Below are 16,838 nucleotides of genomic sequence, written 5' to 3'. Positions count from 1 at the left end.
CTGTGCATGAAATCTCTTCCAGCTCTGCGTGGACTTGCTTACTGGCTGACACATGACCAGAGCTGAGAGTTAGGCAGTTGATCAGAGTGGGGTTTAGGAGGCAGCATGAGAAAGGAATTACTGGGGCGATTGTGTAATACACAGAATTAGGTGGGGTCCCTGAAGCCCCAGGTGCTTGATGTTAATGAAGACCTGACACCCCCACCTCCATCCTGAACACCCTACTAATACAGATGAGGTGATCCTGGCAGTGTTCCAAGAATCTCAGAAAATACCTTCTCTCCCACAGGTACATTTCTATTGTTCTGCATTCTGTACACTGTGCCTTCTGGGTATCAGAGGTCACACAAATTTGCAGGAGCAAATAATTTCAGATAATTATGGAAAGCTAACTTTGATTTTTATTTTCAACTTCCCTGACTTGCAAAAAAAATTTGAAGACTAAATGCTGATGAAATGCAGGACACAAGCATGAATATGTAATATGATGGTGATCACTTAAAAATAAATGACAAAAATGCACAGGAAAAAAGACCAGTTGGAAATAAACCAAAATCTTAGCAGCTGATTTCTATGCTTTTCCCTTTTTTAAAAAGTAGGATGATTACATTAATACCTTGAAAAAAGAAGTGGGATATATATTAATTTATGACCTTCCATTAATGACAGCAAATATGGGATACAGCCAATCATTAGGGGATAACCGTGTGCAAGAGAGAGACTACACTTTACTTTTCTACTTACTTTTCCTGATACATATCCAGGAGGTGCAACAGCATTTGAAAAGCACTCTTAATACTCTAGGGTGGGGAAGAAAAGAAAAAAAGGGAGGATTTAATCATGATGCCACCATCTTTGCTAAAACAGACCCCAAAAAATCCAACATAAATAGAGCATAATAATTATTTTCTTTCTATAAACAAATTTTAAGGGGCTCAAGTACTAATCTTATACCTTCTACAAATAAAACGCAGGATTTAAAATTATACCGTTTTGGGGACTTCCCTGGTGGTCCAGCAGTTAAGAATCCGCCTTCCAATGCAGGGGACACAGGTTCGATCCCTGGTTGGGGAACTAAGATCCCACATGCCACAGGGCAACTAAGCCTGCGCCACAACTACTGAGCTCATGTGCCACAACTAGGGAGAAGCCTGTGCACTGCAACAAAGAGCCCGCACGCAGCAACAAAAGATCCTGCATGCCGCAACTAAGACCCAAAGTAGCCAAAAATAAATAAATAAATAAATAAATATTTTTTAAAAAATAAAATAAAATAATACCGTTTTATCCATCCCCAAAATGGGAAAGGACAGAGAGCAATTAGGAAGCGGACCAACACTCAGAATAACTTCTAGCCCTGCCTTGCACAATCACACATACCCAAAGACTACTGTTTTATTGAATTCTATTTACTGAAACAGAATAACTCAAGTAAATCAACCCTTTACCCTACGAAATATTGACCCCTCCTGGTTCTCTTTTTTCTAAATGCTTTACCCTGTCAGGTTTTCAGAAAAGGAGAATCACACACTCTGACTGATTCGTTTTTGATCTGCTTTTGCTAAGCAAGGACTCAAGAGCCGATTCCAGACAACAAACCTGGATATTTCTGTTGGAGATTTCCTCAAGTCCTTCAAGCCGGTACCAAGTCCCTAGAAGACAGTCCAGGACACGAGGGGGTGAGTAACTCAGGTAGTCGGTGAGGTCTTCCATGTAATGAACCAAGTCACTCAGAGGGAGCAAACTGAACCAGGATCGGAACAGATACTCATCCACATATAGCAAATGTCTGTTCTTTCCCATTATCTGGAGTAATTGTTTCCTATATAAGGGAAAATTGGAACAGAAAAAAAGGGCAACAGTGAGATCAGTAAAACAGACCAAGTTAGTTAAAATTATGTTAGAAGGGATCTAAAAAGTTCTGATTTCAAAAATGATTTAAATGCTAAGAACTCAATCAAATGAGAGGTAAACAATAATACATTAAGAATTCAGCAACATGGATGAACTCTGAGGACATGGTGCTCAGTGAAATCAGCCACTTACAAAAGGACAAATACTCTGATTCCACTTATGTGAGGTCCCTAGAGGAGCCAGATTCATAGAGACAGACAGTAGAGTGGTGGGTGCCAGGGGCTGGTAGTGAGGGAGGGAATAGACAGTTGTTGTTTAATGGGGACACGGTTTCAGTTTTACAAGATGAAAAGTTCTGGAGACGGACGGGGGTGACAGTTGCATATCAATGTGAACGTACTTAATGCCACTGAACCGTACACTTAAAATGATTAAAATGGTAAAGTTGTAGGTTAGGTATATTTTATCACAATAATAAAAGAATCCACCAAAAATTAAGCATTTTCCAGCTTTACTGAGATACAACTGGCATATGACACTGTGTTATGGTTAAGGTGTAAAATGTGTTGATTTGATACACTTTCTTATTGCAAAATGATTACCACCATAGCATTACTTGATACCTGCATCCATTATGTCATATAGTTACCATTTCTTTTCTGTGGTGAAAACATTTTCTGTGGTGAAAACATTTAAAAGTTGCTACTCTCTTAGCAACTTCTAAGTAAACAATACAGTATTATTAACTATAGTTACCATGCTGTACATTAGCTCCCCAGAATTAATTTGTCTTCAGAGTACTGAAGTTTGTACTCTTTGACCAACATTGCCCCTTTTCCCCACCTCCCAGCCCCTGGTAATCACCAATCTACTCTCTGCTTCTGTGAGTTTGACTTTTTTACATTTCACATATAAGTGATATCATACAGTATTTGTCTTTATCTATCTGACTTATCTCACTTAGCATAATGCCCTCAAGGTCCATCCATGTGTTGCAAGTGGCAGGATTCCCTTTTTTTTGTGGCTGAATAATACTGCATCATATATACATATATATGATGATATACACACAAGTATATATACATCATATATATGTATACACACACACACATATACACACCACTGCTTCTTTATTCATTCATTTGTTGATGGACACGTAGGTTGTATCCACATCTTGCCTATTGTGACTAATGCTGCAATGAACACAGGGGTACAGATATGTCTTTGAGATACTTATTTCATTTCCTTGGGCTACATACCCATAAGTAGGACTGCTGGCAATCCTATGGCAATCCTATGGCAGTTCTTTTTTTAACTTTTGATACTGTTTTCCATTGTGGGTGCAATAATTTATGAACTAAGCATGTTGATGCATGAATAAGCAAGTGCCCTGGATCAAACAGTCTACGCAAACCCAGTCCGGGGAAGGTCTTTAAATTATGCTGTTCTATAACACCGTCCTGGAGACCCGAAAAGATGACAATGGGAAAGTAAATACAGCCAAGTGCCACAGAAGCGACAGAGGCTACGCGAAACATATGGATGGATAAAGTTTCACTGCATACTAAAGGCCACTTTTGCCTAAAAGACACGATCTTTAAGACCAATGCTAATGTTTGTCATTCTCCAGCTAAATTTCTTCTAGATAGTCAGTTTTCTAGATAAATGCCCCTTGAAGGGCATTTAAAATATATATAATTATATAAATAATCTTAATTTGGCTTTAATTTCAAAACGTTCCAATAATAGTGAAGAAGCAATAACTTAATTCAGCTTACTCACTATTGTGAAGAAGCAATAACTTAATTCAGCTTACTCACTATTTCAATCCCTAAAAACCTATAGGCTAGAGATCCCATTGGATTAGGGGCGGGGAGGGCAGATGAGAGACTTGGAATAGTTTCTTTGACAAAAAACAAAGTAAATGGGGGATGTTATCTGTGCTTGGAAATAAGTCTTAGTATTAATTTTTTTGTACTGAATTTGTATTTTTTATTTAGCTTTTGTACTTAAATTTGATTTACCATTTTTCTTTTATGGATTGTGCTTTCTGTGTCTTCTCTAAGAAATCTTTCCTTGCCTCAAAATAGTACTTCACTACCTCAAGATGTGCACCTACAATGTGCAAAGCCTCTGACCTGCGCAATTCTACTTTCAGGAGTTTATCTTGAGGAAATAATTGAACAAGGAAAATTACAAAGAAGTGCATCAAAGCATGCTTACAAAGCGAAAGTGCAGAAATAATCCAAGTGTCCAGGCACAGAGAACCAGCTAAATAAAATTTGCAACGCTAAGCAGTCATTACAGAAGTAGGTGTATATTTACTGGCGAAAAAAATCGTTCACAATGTACTGTTAAATGAAAAAAAGAAGGTTGGAAAACAGGATAAAACAGAATAAATAATCTATCATAGAGGCGGGGCAGGAGGGAATTGCACGAAACCAGACAAAAGGTGCAAACTTCCAGATATAAGATAAATAAATGTTAGGGATATAATGTACAACATGATAAATATAATGAACACTGCTGTGTGTTACATATGAAAGTTGTTCAGAGAGGAAATCCTAAGAGTTCTCATCGCAAGGGAGAAATTCTTTTTCTATTTCTTTAATTTTGTACCTATGAGATAATAATAGATGTTCACTAAACTTATCATTGGTCATCATTTCGTGATGTAAGCCAAATCATTATGCTGTACACCTTAACCTTATACAGTGCTATAGGTCAATTATATCTCAATAAAATTGTAAGAAAAATAAAGAAAAATACATAATCTATCTTCTGTGGTTGATTTTTAAGCATATAAAGCACCCACATATCGACATTTGGACAAAACTCTGCAAATACACAGGCCAAAGTGTTAACGGCAATGATTATCTCTGGGGTTGCAGGCCATTTTTGTATTTTTCTTTGTATTTCTTGCTTGTTTAAAATTCTATTTTTTTTTAAATTTAATTTAAGTTAATTTATTTTTGACTGCATTGGGTCTTCATTGCTGTGCGCGGGCTCTCTCTAGTTGCGGGGAGAGGGGGCTACTCTTCGTTGCAGTGTGCAGGCTTCTCATTGTGGTGGCTTCTCTTGTTGTGGAGCACGGGCTCTAGGCACGTGGGCTTCAGTAGTTGCAGCACGCAGGCTCAGTAGTTGTGGCTCGTGGGCTCTAGAGCGCAGGCTCAGTAGTTGTGGTGCACAGGCTTAGCTGCTCCGAGGCATGTGGGATCTTCCCAGACCAGGGCTCGAACCTGTGTCCCCTGCATTGGCAGGCGGATTCTTAACCACTGAGCCACCAGGGAAATCCCCTAAACTCTTTAAAGAAGTAATTTTAAAAGAAGTGATACATTACTTCCGTCACTAAAAGCAGGAATGAGTGGGTACTAAAAGTCCACTGGAGATCTTGGAAGCACAGTTATGATTCCAAGATTTACATACATAAGTGCAGGTCTGTAACTTACTGATCTGCTCTTTTCTCCCGAAACTCCGAGAAGGAGATGCCTTCAAGGGCTGCCCAGGTGTCCTCGGGCTGCATGCCTGAGTCCTGGGCTGGCGGGGACAGGTCCATGCAGTGGTGCAGCACAGGCAGGGCACACACCCAACGGTCAACCTTTTTGTCCATGCACATTTGGCACAGGTTTACCAGGGATGCTCGCCAGCTAGAAAGGAAACAGAGATCTCACGTGAGCCCAGCACGGCCAGTGTCAGGCCAGCCCCGGGGGTCCGACACCCACCAGGGAAGGGACAGCTCCTCGCACAGAGCATAAGATAAGAGCGCTCCGGGTGTCTGAGCACAGAGTGACCAGGCCAGGGAGAAACCTCAGGGGCCCCCTCGGCACCCCCGAAAAGCATCAGGCACTGAACTGGCCCTTTCGAAGCCCCAGAGCAAACTCCTGGTGACATCTTTCCATCCTCCTTGACAGTGGAGGAGACAGAGGTTCAGAGAGGCATGTGATCTACGCAAGGCCCCCTGTGCCAGAGCTGGGGCTTGAACCCAGGTCATCTGGCAACAGTAAATCTACATATAAAGCAACTCTTTACATGTAAGGAAGGAGCCTATAAATAATACATGGCATGTTCCCTACAATCACAAAACATGGATGTTTCTTAAGACCTGGAAACACTTGTACATTTGCCAGCATTTCTTCTCTCTTTCAAAATGAACGGGGTTTAACTGGGTGTTTTAAATTTGTAAAACCACAAGGCAGGTGTCCCATAAGACTGACTGCTCAGAGAAGGCTGCCCAATATTACCCTTGAGTTCAATTCAAACAGCTCCAGAAAAAAGACCTTGGGACCATCAGAGGGTTCTGGGGCGGCGCCTCCACCCAGTGAAACGTAAGTGCCTTCAGGACAGGCCGCGGCCTCCACCCCATGAGTGCTCCGGGCCCAGCGCAGCGACGCCCTGGCTCGTGAACTGGGCACGGCAGCTGCAGAGGCAACGGGGAGGGCACCCACAGTACTTCCACAAACATCCTCAAGTCCGGCTTCGTTGTCTTACCATGACCCCCCCACCCCCAAATACACGCACGTGGGGCTGAGTCATGATACACCTTAAAGCTGCTCAAAAGCAGGGTATTCAAGAGAATATGTAATAAAATGAAAAATAGTACATAGGCTAGAACAAGGCTAGCGGGGTAAACACTGAAATGACAACAGTGAGTAGTAAAATTCCGGGTAGTTTTTATTTTTTGCATGTTTTCATCCATTCTCTGACAAGCACTTATTTTTATAATCAGATAAAAACCATTAGAGAGCTAGAAAATCTTTACACACACAAACACACACACACACACACACACACACACACTACCTCTGAGATGTTTCAAGGATGTGGATCAGATCCTTGCGAAGGGCATCTGATGAACTGGCATTCGAGCAAAGGAGGCAACAGAGTGAGCCCAGGTCACTTTCCGATAAGAGAAAGTGAAATTTTTCCACTGAGAAAAGGACAATCAGGCCCATTCTCAATTTACTCTTCACTGGGCAGTCTTCAGGCAGAGAGTCCCCACTCCTTTCCAGAAATGGTGCCATTTTCTTTGTCAAACATTCCCACAGGTGTTTTCTCACCTGCTCCCAGGAGAAAAGGAAGACACAGAACCATGGCATTGAAACCACCAGAGGTGTCAGGAGCTGCCCATCACTATGCTTACTTCCCCATCAGCTGGGCAGGGAAGCCTGTGTGGAGGGGTCACCCACTGCCTGCCTCCCCACTAAACCCTGAGCATCCCCCTCGTCCTGGGTCTTCGGGAGGCGCCACCAGTGGTATGTCCAGAGGCCTCAGCATGATGGAGGGGCTATCAGGTGGGGGTCCTGAGCCTTATAAGGGTATACTGGTCATCTCAGGTGTGGCTCCAGGTCTGTCTCAAAAACGCCTAAGCCATACCACAGAGCAGGTAGAGATGCAGTGAAGGGCGCCAGCCTTCTTGTGGTGGAGGGGAAGGGCAGGTGAGGGGGTGGGACCAGTGGTGGAGGGGGACAGGTGAGGAGGTGGGACCAGTGGTGGAGGGGGGCAGGTGAGGAGGTGGGACCAGTGGTGGAGGGGGGCAGGTGAGGAGGTGGGACCAGTGGTGGAGGGGGGCAGGTGAGGAGGTGGGACCAGTGTGGGGGGGGGAGCAGGTGAGGAGGTGGGACCAGTGGTGGAGGGGGGCAGGTGAGGAGGTGGGACCAGTGGGGGAGAGCAGGTGAGGAGGTGGGATCAGTGGTGGAGGTGGGGCCAGGTGAGGAGGTGGGAGGAGGAAGAAAATGGGGAGGACAAAGAATTCCCTAGAGGTGGCACTAGGAGAAAAGGAACTGAAATATCCTGCCCCCATCCACCTGGTGCACTGATTCTAGGGGTCATCTGGCCACTAGGAGGTGGGGTGATGCTGAGTGCCCAGGAGGTAGAGAAGGGAGCTGCTGCTGACACCCCTGAGACCCGGTACCTCCTTCTCTTCGTACTGCAGAGTGCTCCACAGCTGTTCTTCTCCTTCATAGATCATGGGCACCCGAATGACAGAATAAAACTGCTGGAACTGGGTGAAAAAGTTCTTTAAATTGATGGCGTTCCAGGTCTCGAGGATGCTGAAGATGCGGTCCAGCATGACCGCAGCCGCGATCTGCTTCCCATTCACCAAGTTTTTCCTTGTACCATCTGTTACATAATCCATCAATTTCTGCCACCTCCCAGGGGGCTTCCTACAAATTATATCATCGTACTGGTGCCAGTCTAAGATTAAAAGAGCAATGTTATACTTAGGAGCATCAAAACCCACTAGACCTGGATACTCCACCCTGGAAGGCTGATCTTGACCAGAAGAAATAGGATGAAGGAGCCAAGGAAGGGAAGAAAGACAGGAACACCACAGAACGTGGTAAACGGAAGGCAGCAACACTTGCTCCATCCAGGTACCCATCCACAGATAAACAACATGGGGCCTGGCCCTTGGGTGGAGCACGGCTGTTTAGGACAAGTAACCTGGACACCATACAGTGAATTGAGTGAGGCACACGATTCAGCTGCCCTGAAAATACTTGAAACATGTCTTTGTCGAACTAGACGGTTCAGCACAATTGGTACATGAGCTCCTGAGAAAATGACCACACAGGGGTCAAAAATTTCATGCTGAAACTGCATCACTCACTAGCACTTGTGCACCATTTTGGTATGTTATTTGGTGCAAGTGCTCATTTCCTCTGTCCTGGGAACCGTGGTGCCCACTCCATGAAGGATGGTACAGGTCACATGACAGACAAAACAGCCCTCGACATGGGGCAAGGGCTGAACCCATGGCTGCTCTTATAACCAGCTGAAATGATATGAGTACGGACCTAGAAAACCCAGGAAAATCAATTGTCAAATAATTAGAAGGCAAAGAGGTCAGTAAGGCACCAGAGGCAACACAAGTACATAAAAATAGCCATGAAAATCAGAAAGTCCAGCCTCCAAACAGGCCTCCTGCTCCTCAATGTCCAGTCTGCTGTCTTTGCTGGAAGTCCCCACTCACCCATCCCTGCCCCATCCCGGCCCTGCCCAGCGATAACTTGGAATCACTGTTTGGATCTGACCTCAGACTGTTTGGATCACCTCCTGTGGAAGCTTTTCCTGCTCCATATGTCCCTCACAGGTGGGGGACACAATGGCTCTCTCTCGGTTTTATAAAAACGCTCTTCCAGACAAAAGGTGAGTGAGAGCTGCTGGCCTGGGATGGCCAGTGCCGTGGAGGTGAAGGGAGCGCCAATCAGTGTCCTGGGCATGGGATACCCTCGACCCCGGGACGGTGGGACAGGGAGGGACATTAATGGTCTTGGTCTTGAAGAATCTACTAGAAGAACAGAAACAAAATATTTAAGTTCCAAACCCCCAGAGAAAAGAGAAAGAAAATCCAAAAGTTAGAAAAAGTACAAAAAAGAACAAGGAAACAAGGTAGAGAGAAAAGACATGATTATTTGTCAAAAGTGAGTCTTCCACTGACAGTCTCAATTCATGCCAATGGGCTAAATTCACCCATTAAAGATGATTAGATTGGGAACTCCCTGGTGGTCCAGTGGTTAGGACTCCGCGTTTCCACTGCATGGGGCACAGGTTCGATTACCAGTCTGGGAACTAAGATCCAGCAAGCCATGCGGCACGGACAAAAGAAAAAAAAAAAAGATGATCATATTGAATGGAAAGAAAAAAAAAACAAACCAACAACAGTCCAGCGAAACAGAGACGGGGCTGCAAGAGTTGAACTTGAGAGCAAACAGCAAGAGTTGGGACAAAAGCAAAGAGGCTAAGAGGGTAGGCAAGGAATGCAGACACAGCAGAATCAGTTTTAGGCAAAACACAGCACAAGGAAAAAGGCACTGGAAGGGACAGAGTGCTAGTGATGGCTGTTTCTGCCACCAGCACACACATCTGCCGTCTGGGTCTCCCCCACGTCACAGGGCTGGAGCCCAGAACCTCCATTCTGCCTGCCTTGCCACAGTGGGTTCTACCAATGAGAGCGCTCACAGGAGGCTTAGAAGGAGGAAGAGGGGAGGGAAGTCATCTCTCTCTCTGTTTATTGGGATTGATGAAAACTACATTTATTTAACATAAACCACCACCACACCAAATAAAGCAAAGCACAAAACTTCTCAATCAACAAGAGTGCCTTCCAGACACTCCTCCCAAATCACCTGCATTGATGATGTCAGAGGCTGGGGCACTTCCCCACCTGGGCTCAAGCAGTGACCTCCAGACCCTTGGAAACCAACGAAGGCCCTCTCTGGCCTTCCCATCAGCCCTTGCATTGGTTACTATGACTCACCTCCTTACTGCTTAAAACTCCTGATTTAACCCAACTGACCAGGGTACCATCTCCCAGGGAGCTCCAATGTCAACCTACCAACAGGGCATCTAAATAGGACGGCCCACACCGAGAAGTAAGCAGTTAAAGTGCCCGTGCAACCATAAGGAAAAAGCTTTAACACTCATTTTTTAAAAAAGCTTGCAAAGTATAATTATTGAAAAACACTAGAACAATATCATGATTAAGAAAGCATCTGAAAATAAAGTTACTTGGCAATCCTGAGTTACTCTACAACCTAAAAATCTGTTTAATGACAAACAGCTCATACAACTCAATATCAAAAGACAAACAACCCAATCAAAAAATGGGCAGAAGACCTAAACAGACATTTATCCAAAGAAGACATACAGATGGCCAACCGGCACATGAAAAGATGTTCAACATCACTAATTATTAGAGAAATGCAAATCAAAACTACAATAAGGTATCACCTCACACTGGTCAGAATGGCCATCATCAGAAAGTCTACAAATAAATGCTGGAGAGGGTGTAGAGAAAAGGGAACCCTCCTACACTGCTGATGGGAATGTAAATTGGTGCAGCCACTATGGAAAACAGTATGGAGGATCCTTAAAAAACTAAAAATAGAGCCACCATATGATCCAGCAATCCCACTCCTGGGCACATATCCAGAAAAGATGAAAACTCTATTTCGAAAAGATACATGCACCCCAATGTTCACTGCAGCATTATTTACAATAGCCAAGACATGAAAGTAACCTAAGTGTCCATCAACAGATGAATGGATAAAGAAAACATTATCTATATATATATATCTATATATATCTATATCTATATATATATGTGATGGAATATTACTCGGCCATTAATAAAGAACGAAACATTGCCATGTGCGGCAAGTGGATGGACCTAGAGAATATCATATTAAGTGAAATAAGTCAGACAGAGAAAGAAGAATATTATATGATATCACTTGTATGTGGAATCGAAAAGATAATACAAATGAATTTATTTACAAAACAGCAACAGACTCACAGACATAGTAAACAAACATGGTTACCAAAGGAGAAAGTGAGGGGGGAAAGGATAAGTTAGGAGTATAGGATTAAGAGATATACACTACTGCATATAAAATAGATAAGCAACAAGGATTTACTGTATAGCACAGGAAACTATATTCAATATCTTATAATAAGCTATAATGGAAAATAATCTGAAAAAATATATATATATAACTGAATCACTTTGCTGTACATCTGAAACTAACACAACAACTAACTATACTTCAATGAAAGAGAAAGGGAGGAAAGGAAGGGAAGGAAGGAAGGAAGGAAGGAAGGAAGGAAGGAAGGAAGGAAGGAAGGAAGGAAGGAAGGAAGGAAGGAAGGAAGGAAGGAAAGAAAGAAAGAAAAAGAAAGGAAGGAAGGAAGAAAGGAAGGGAAAGAAAATCTTTTTAATGGACTTTGAAATGATTGTCTCTGTGTTAAAAAGTGCATCTCTATCTGGTTTGACAGCTTAAGTACCAGGACCCAGCCAGATAAAATCTGAAGTGACTAAGGCAGTGCTTCTTAAATAAGAGCAAATGGGACCTGCTATCCCAAATCACTACCACCTCCTCCGGCAAGATTAGATCAGCATCACCTCTTGTCTGATGAGGGGTCACCTCAAGCATGGAAACAGCCAGTTTGGATCATCCAGCAAGTACAGGGCAAAACCAGAAAGTATCGCAGGGCTCTGTTCTTTGGTAAGCCCATACAGAATAGAGTCTTTTGGAGGCGATCGAGTCAACACTTGGGCACATTTAAGAAGAGAGCGTGACTCTAGTTTCTTCTCTGTCTCTTTGGGCCAGTTCAAAATAACCAAGCACCTGCCCCACCGACCTCAATCGCTGTCAGCCCAACAGAGGTCCTGGCCACAGGCAGCATCAACTGCAAAGACCCCTCCAGATGATTCCAAAGCCCAGCCAGCAAATCACTCCCAGCTTTCAGGCTTTCCTAGCTGAGGCCCCAGACATCAGAGAGCAGAAACCAGCCAGCCCTGCTGTGCTCCATCCAAACTCCTAACCCACACAAGTCATGAGTATAAAAAAATAAATAAATAAATAAACAAAGCACTTGGTCTTGGTGACAGACTGGAACATCTCTCTCAAAAGCTGACAGATCGATCTTTTTAAACAAGGACTTTAATATTAAACAGGCTTCAGCTAATAGATATACATACAGCTTTTGAGTCCACAAAATTGATTATCCATTCTTTCTGAGCATACGTGGAATATTTATGACAGACCAAGAAGTCAGCCACAAAGAAGATCTAAGCAAATTCCTAAAAGTAGAACCCATATAGACTCTCTATATAGAACACATGCACATGTACACACACACAGAAATACACACGCACACTGGACACACACACGAACACACACACCTGACACACACACAAACACCACACACACTGCATACAGTGAGTAGAAAACAGAGCACAGAAAAAAGAATTAGATAACAGATAAGAGAAAGAAAGAGAAACAGAATAAAGTGAAAAAAAGAAAATAGAAGAGTGACACTTATGACAGACAGCAGGGGGCAGTGGATCCAGCCCCTGATGGCTTCTGCTGGATGTCTTATTCACAGTCGCCATTTGGAAATCTGGGAAGGGCTTGTGGTCCTGGCAGCCCTGTTTCCCTTGCCCTTGCCCCCGCTCACTGCTGCCCCTCTAGGCCCCAGTCCCCTCACTTCCCAGCGGCTCTATCTTCTCTCCTTTCCCTTAGTAAAAATCCTTTCGCTTGTTTACTCTTGTGAGTGGTTAAGCTAACCTGATCAGAAACATGCTTCCAAGCTCAGGTTTATGAAACATAGAGCTGGGGGGTAGGGCAGGGCCAATGCCAAGCAAAGAGGACCCACACGGGCCAAGGAAAGCCTTTGATCCCCAAGGAGGAACGTGCAGCCTTCTGAGCTCCGATCAGGAGCTCAGCCTGAGGCTTACCTCCCGAGCCCAGAAGGGAAGATTTCACATGGAGACAGCGGTTCACGTGCTCGCCTTCCTTCTGCTGACATTTGTAGATGACCTCATACTCCACAGGGCCCTTGCCTCGCCAGAGGACGTACTTGTATGGAATGGGTTTATCCAGGTGCTGCTTAGAAATGATGGTGCTGCCTTCAATGAGGGACCCATTCTCATGTAGGTCTCTGTGAATAAACAGGACACCAGCCTGTTATCCAAAAAATCCTCTCCCAGAAATCTTCATTCTTCTCAAACACAGCACGGAGTGCAGACCCAGAGCTATAAATCGATGCTGACCGAGAGGATGCTTCCAGAACAAGGCACGGTTTTCACACAGAGACAGAGAACGGGCCAAGGTGAAGTATGACAAAGAAGTGCATTATAGGGAAGAGTTGTTTGAAATATTCATCTTCCCAAAGGTCTAAGTATTAATCAACTTGATAAAAATTATGATTTCAATATATTTCAAAGACTGGATGTTCTGTACATTTCCTTACGGGCCTACTGGGATATACTCACTTGGTGTAGTACATCTCACAAACATCATGATTCCATCTGGGCTTCCCAAATTCTTCTCCGCCCCTGACAAATACTTTGTGTTGGCTGGGGTTGAACTGGAAATGTTTTGAAATGATTGCATGGAAGTACACCGTGATTCCTTCCAAGGAGCTCAGTGGGCTGGGGGAAAGCCACGGAGGAAAACACCGATTAGATCCGGATCTGTCTACCTCTCTGCGCGCGCATACACACACACACACATACACGCGTGTGTGCACACAGGATCCTTGTTTCTTGGCTGTGCACTAACACACACCCCAACGAAGTGCAAGAGCGTCCACACTTCAGACAGGCTGTCTGCCATGTGGGTGCCCTCGGCTCTCCCTCTACAGTGGAGGAGGACAGTGGGTGCGGGGGGTGGGGGGCGATCTCTGCCCAGCTCCGAGGGGCTGCGGGCTGTGGCAGGAGGGGGTGGCTGAGTACTCTGGCACATGACAGCCTCTTTCCTGACTTCTGTAAGGCCAGTGCTGCCTCCGGGACCCCAGGAACCATATTATGGAGCATTTCAACTGAGCAAGGAATTGCGACAGGTGCCCCTCCACTGCCTACCTCCCGAGTGTTTCCCTTTCCCCCAAGAGTCAACAAGAGGGCAACGTGGGAATCTCCTCTGGGGTGGCGTGGCCCCTTCCAGCCCCCGCTCAGGGTGGGGGTCAGGCCTGTGCCGCCCCGAGCCGGGTCACACCCACCACTCCTTAGCTCCGTGTGCGCTCTACCTCTGGTTCCTTTGCTCCCTCTCGTCTTTCACAGTGGTTGCATTATTTCTGTTATTCCCCTCTGGCTTCTTCGGGTCCTTCGGCTTGGCCTTCTCATTTTCACCTGCTTTTCCTCCAGAAACACCCATCTGGTCCTTGGTTGCAGCTTCCTGGAACAAGCACCCAAACCCCAACCTTGATGACCAGCCTCCACGTTTGCCCCCAACAGGGGATGCTTCTCATAGCCGCCAGAGTGGCCACATTCCTTCCCTGCTCAGAACCTTCTAATGCCTTCTGGTCTACCTACCACAGCCTCCCAGGACTCCTCTCCGCACCACTGTCAATGGCCCCTCTTTCCTGCTGCTCCCTGAACAGGTCCACCACACTCTACCTGGGGGCCTTTGCACGTCCCCAGACAGCCACGTGGCTCGCCTGTCACTCTTTCAGATCTCCTTGGAAGGCCTTGCCTGGCACCCACCTCCAACACCCCAGGCCCTCGCCCTACTTCTCTCCACGGCATTTCTCACAGCCTGACTTTGCTTTGTCTTTCTCCCCACTAGAATGTGAGCTCCAAAAGGCAGGAGCTGGTCTCATTTCAAATGCTAGGCTGCACCCCCCAGTACCTAACACATATTCACCAAATGATTAAATTGAGCTGTGGAAGGAACGGGGCCAAAAGGAGCAGCCCATGGGACAGACAGCAAGGACGGGGACGGCTTCCTGGAAAGCCGACCAGGTAGGAACGAGACGCTTTACCCGGTGGTTGTCTCGGGAAGCAGGGACACTTGTGGGAGGCTGTTTCGTTTTCTCAGTCTGATTTTTAACTTCTTTCCCAACTCTTTTCCCTGCACCAGCTGGCTCAGCTGCAGCAACACTTGCCTGGAAGAAATAAAGACCCCAAAACATCAGGGCCAAGAGGACAAAATGGACAGGGAAACTCTGATTCAATGGCATAAGGGTAAGCATCTGCCACCAGCCCAGTGACAGGGGTCAGCAGCTCGGGGTGGAAGGGCAGCCCCTTCCACAGCCCCCCTTCCCAGGGAGCAAGTCCCAGTGGACACCCTTCCCAGACAGTGAAGTATTGTCAGAACCGCACTGCACAGCAAGGTGTCGAGACATGGCAGGCCAACCCCGGTCGTCACTCCCTTAACAACTCACCCCAGAGGCAGGGGCCCTGGCCTGCTGCCCAGTGGCCCGCGGCTCTTTCCCGGGCTTGGACTGGTCCCCCTTTGGCTCAGGCAGTGGGAGCTCCTGAGTAGCATCTTTCTCCCTAGGATGGCCTTCACTGGCAGAAGTGGGGAGGCCTTTGCCCTTGGAGGGGTTCGGGGAGTGGAGGTCCTTCCCTTCCGGGAAGGCTCCTCCCAGAGGCTGTTTCTGGGGTACCGGGCTGCTCAGAGACTCGGTGTCCGCAGCTGCCTCTGCTCCTCTCGCAAGCTGGCCCTGCAGAGGGCGGCCCACAGCCTCCAGCGGCGTCTTGCCCACACTTGGGGGCTGGCTTGTCTGGTGGGTGGGACCACCCTGCTGAGCTGGGCTTTGGGGTGGGGCTGTGTCCTGGAGCTCAGGGTTTGCAAGCGAACTCAGACTACAGGGGCCCAAGAGGGATGGGGACAAGGAATCCAGCTCTGCAGACGTGGAAGCATTCTGATTCTTTTTCTTCCTTTTTCTCCTTTTCCTCTAAACAGAAAAAGAGACACTCATGTTATTTCTCAGGTTTACTATACTCTCACCAATGTTTTCCTCCAATTTCCTTTCAATTTCTGAAGTACGTCAAGTGTAGCTCGACCAAACCACCTTACATCTGTTAAATCTGCCATTTCTTTACCTTGTAAAGAATGAAACTGAGACACAAAGTGAATGGGAGTGGTGAACAGAGTTGAGGGACAAGTGGGGAGCAGTGATGGTCACATGCTTCGTTCTGTCCAATCCAAGCTGAGACCCTCACATGGAATTCCTTCCCATGGGACATCCTTTAAGGATGGCTTTCAAATGCTAGAAAGCAGGTACAGGCCCCCACACATTCTACTCCATATATGTATTATGTACAAAATAGAGACGGAAAAATGAACAGAAGTCTAAGTAGTTCCTTCCTGCACCCACACTGGCATGTTACACCTCTGCCTGAGATCCTTGCTCAAAGGCAAGAGTCCTCAACTTCAGAATCAGAGATGGAGCCTGTGAGAAGCAGGTGTGGCAGGACCCTTTGAGGACCCCATGGGGCTGGATGCCCTGCACGCTTGGGGATCCTGCTCTGGAGCAAGTATTGATTGGTTCATTAAGTGCTAGTAACCCGTGACCCCCCTGAAGCCTGGTGTGGGCCCAGGCCTTGCCGTCCCGCCCCATGCCTGGGCTGAGTCCCCGGGAGAGAGAGACGGAAGGCCTCGGGGTTTCTCTGTACGTGGGGTGGGGCAGTCTTGTTCTGGGTCAGCTTCCAGATTTTCTCCAAGAATCCTGACCAAACTTCCTGCCCATCTGCT

General features: G+C 46.0%; 1 protein-coding gene across 6 annotated transcripts in view; it reads right to left on the bottom strand.

The window, feature by feature from the left end:
* The window catches only part of RNF213 (ring finger protein 213), a 120,284-nt gene that overhangs the window by 72,043 nt on the left and 31,403 nt on the right, over nt 1–16,838 (bottom strand). For all 6 annotated transcript variants that reach the window (XM_068529486.1, XM_068529489.1, XM_068529490.1 and 3 more), the window contains 10 exons: nt 15,523–16,038; nt 15,121–15,243; nt 14,386–14,534; nt 13,634–13,792; nt 13,097–13,299; nt 7,766–8,049; nt 6,655–6,911; nt 5,304–5,501; nt 1,600–1,822; nt 745–800 (listed from right to left, as the gene is read on the bottom strand). In XM_068529486.1, the coding sequence (XP_068385587.1) occupies nt 745–800; nt 1,600–1,822; nt 5,304–5,501; nt 6,655–6,911; nt 7,766–8,049; nt 13,097–13,299; nt 13,634–13,792; nt 14,386–14,534; nt 15,121–15,243; nt 15,523–16,038 (2,168 nt within the window). The remainder of the gene's footprint in view (nt 1–744; nt 801–1,599; nt 1,823–5,303; nt 5,502–6,654; nt 6,912–7,765; nt 8,050–13,096; nt 13,300–13,633; nt 13,793–14,385; nt 14,535–15,120; nt 15,244–15,522; nt 16,039–16,838) is intronic.

Source organism: Eschrichtius robustus, chromosome 20 (genome assembly GCF_028021215.1).
Source record: "Eschrichtius robustus isolate mEscRob2 chromosome 20, mEscRob2.pri, whole genome shotgun sequence".
NCBI lineage: Eukaryota > Metazoa > Chordata > Mammalia > Artiodactyla > Eschrichtiidae > Eschrichtius > Eschrichtius robustus.
The sequence above is the reverse complement of the archived record's forward strand: the minus strand, read 5'-3'. Positions and strand labels throughout refer to the sequence as shown.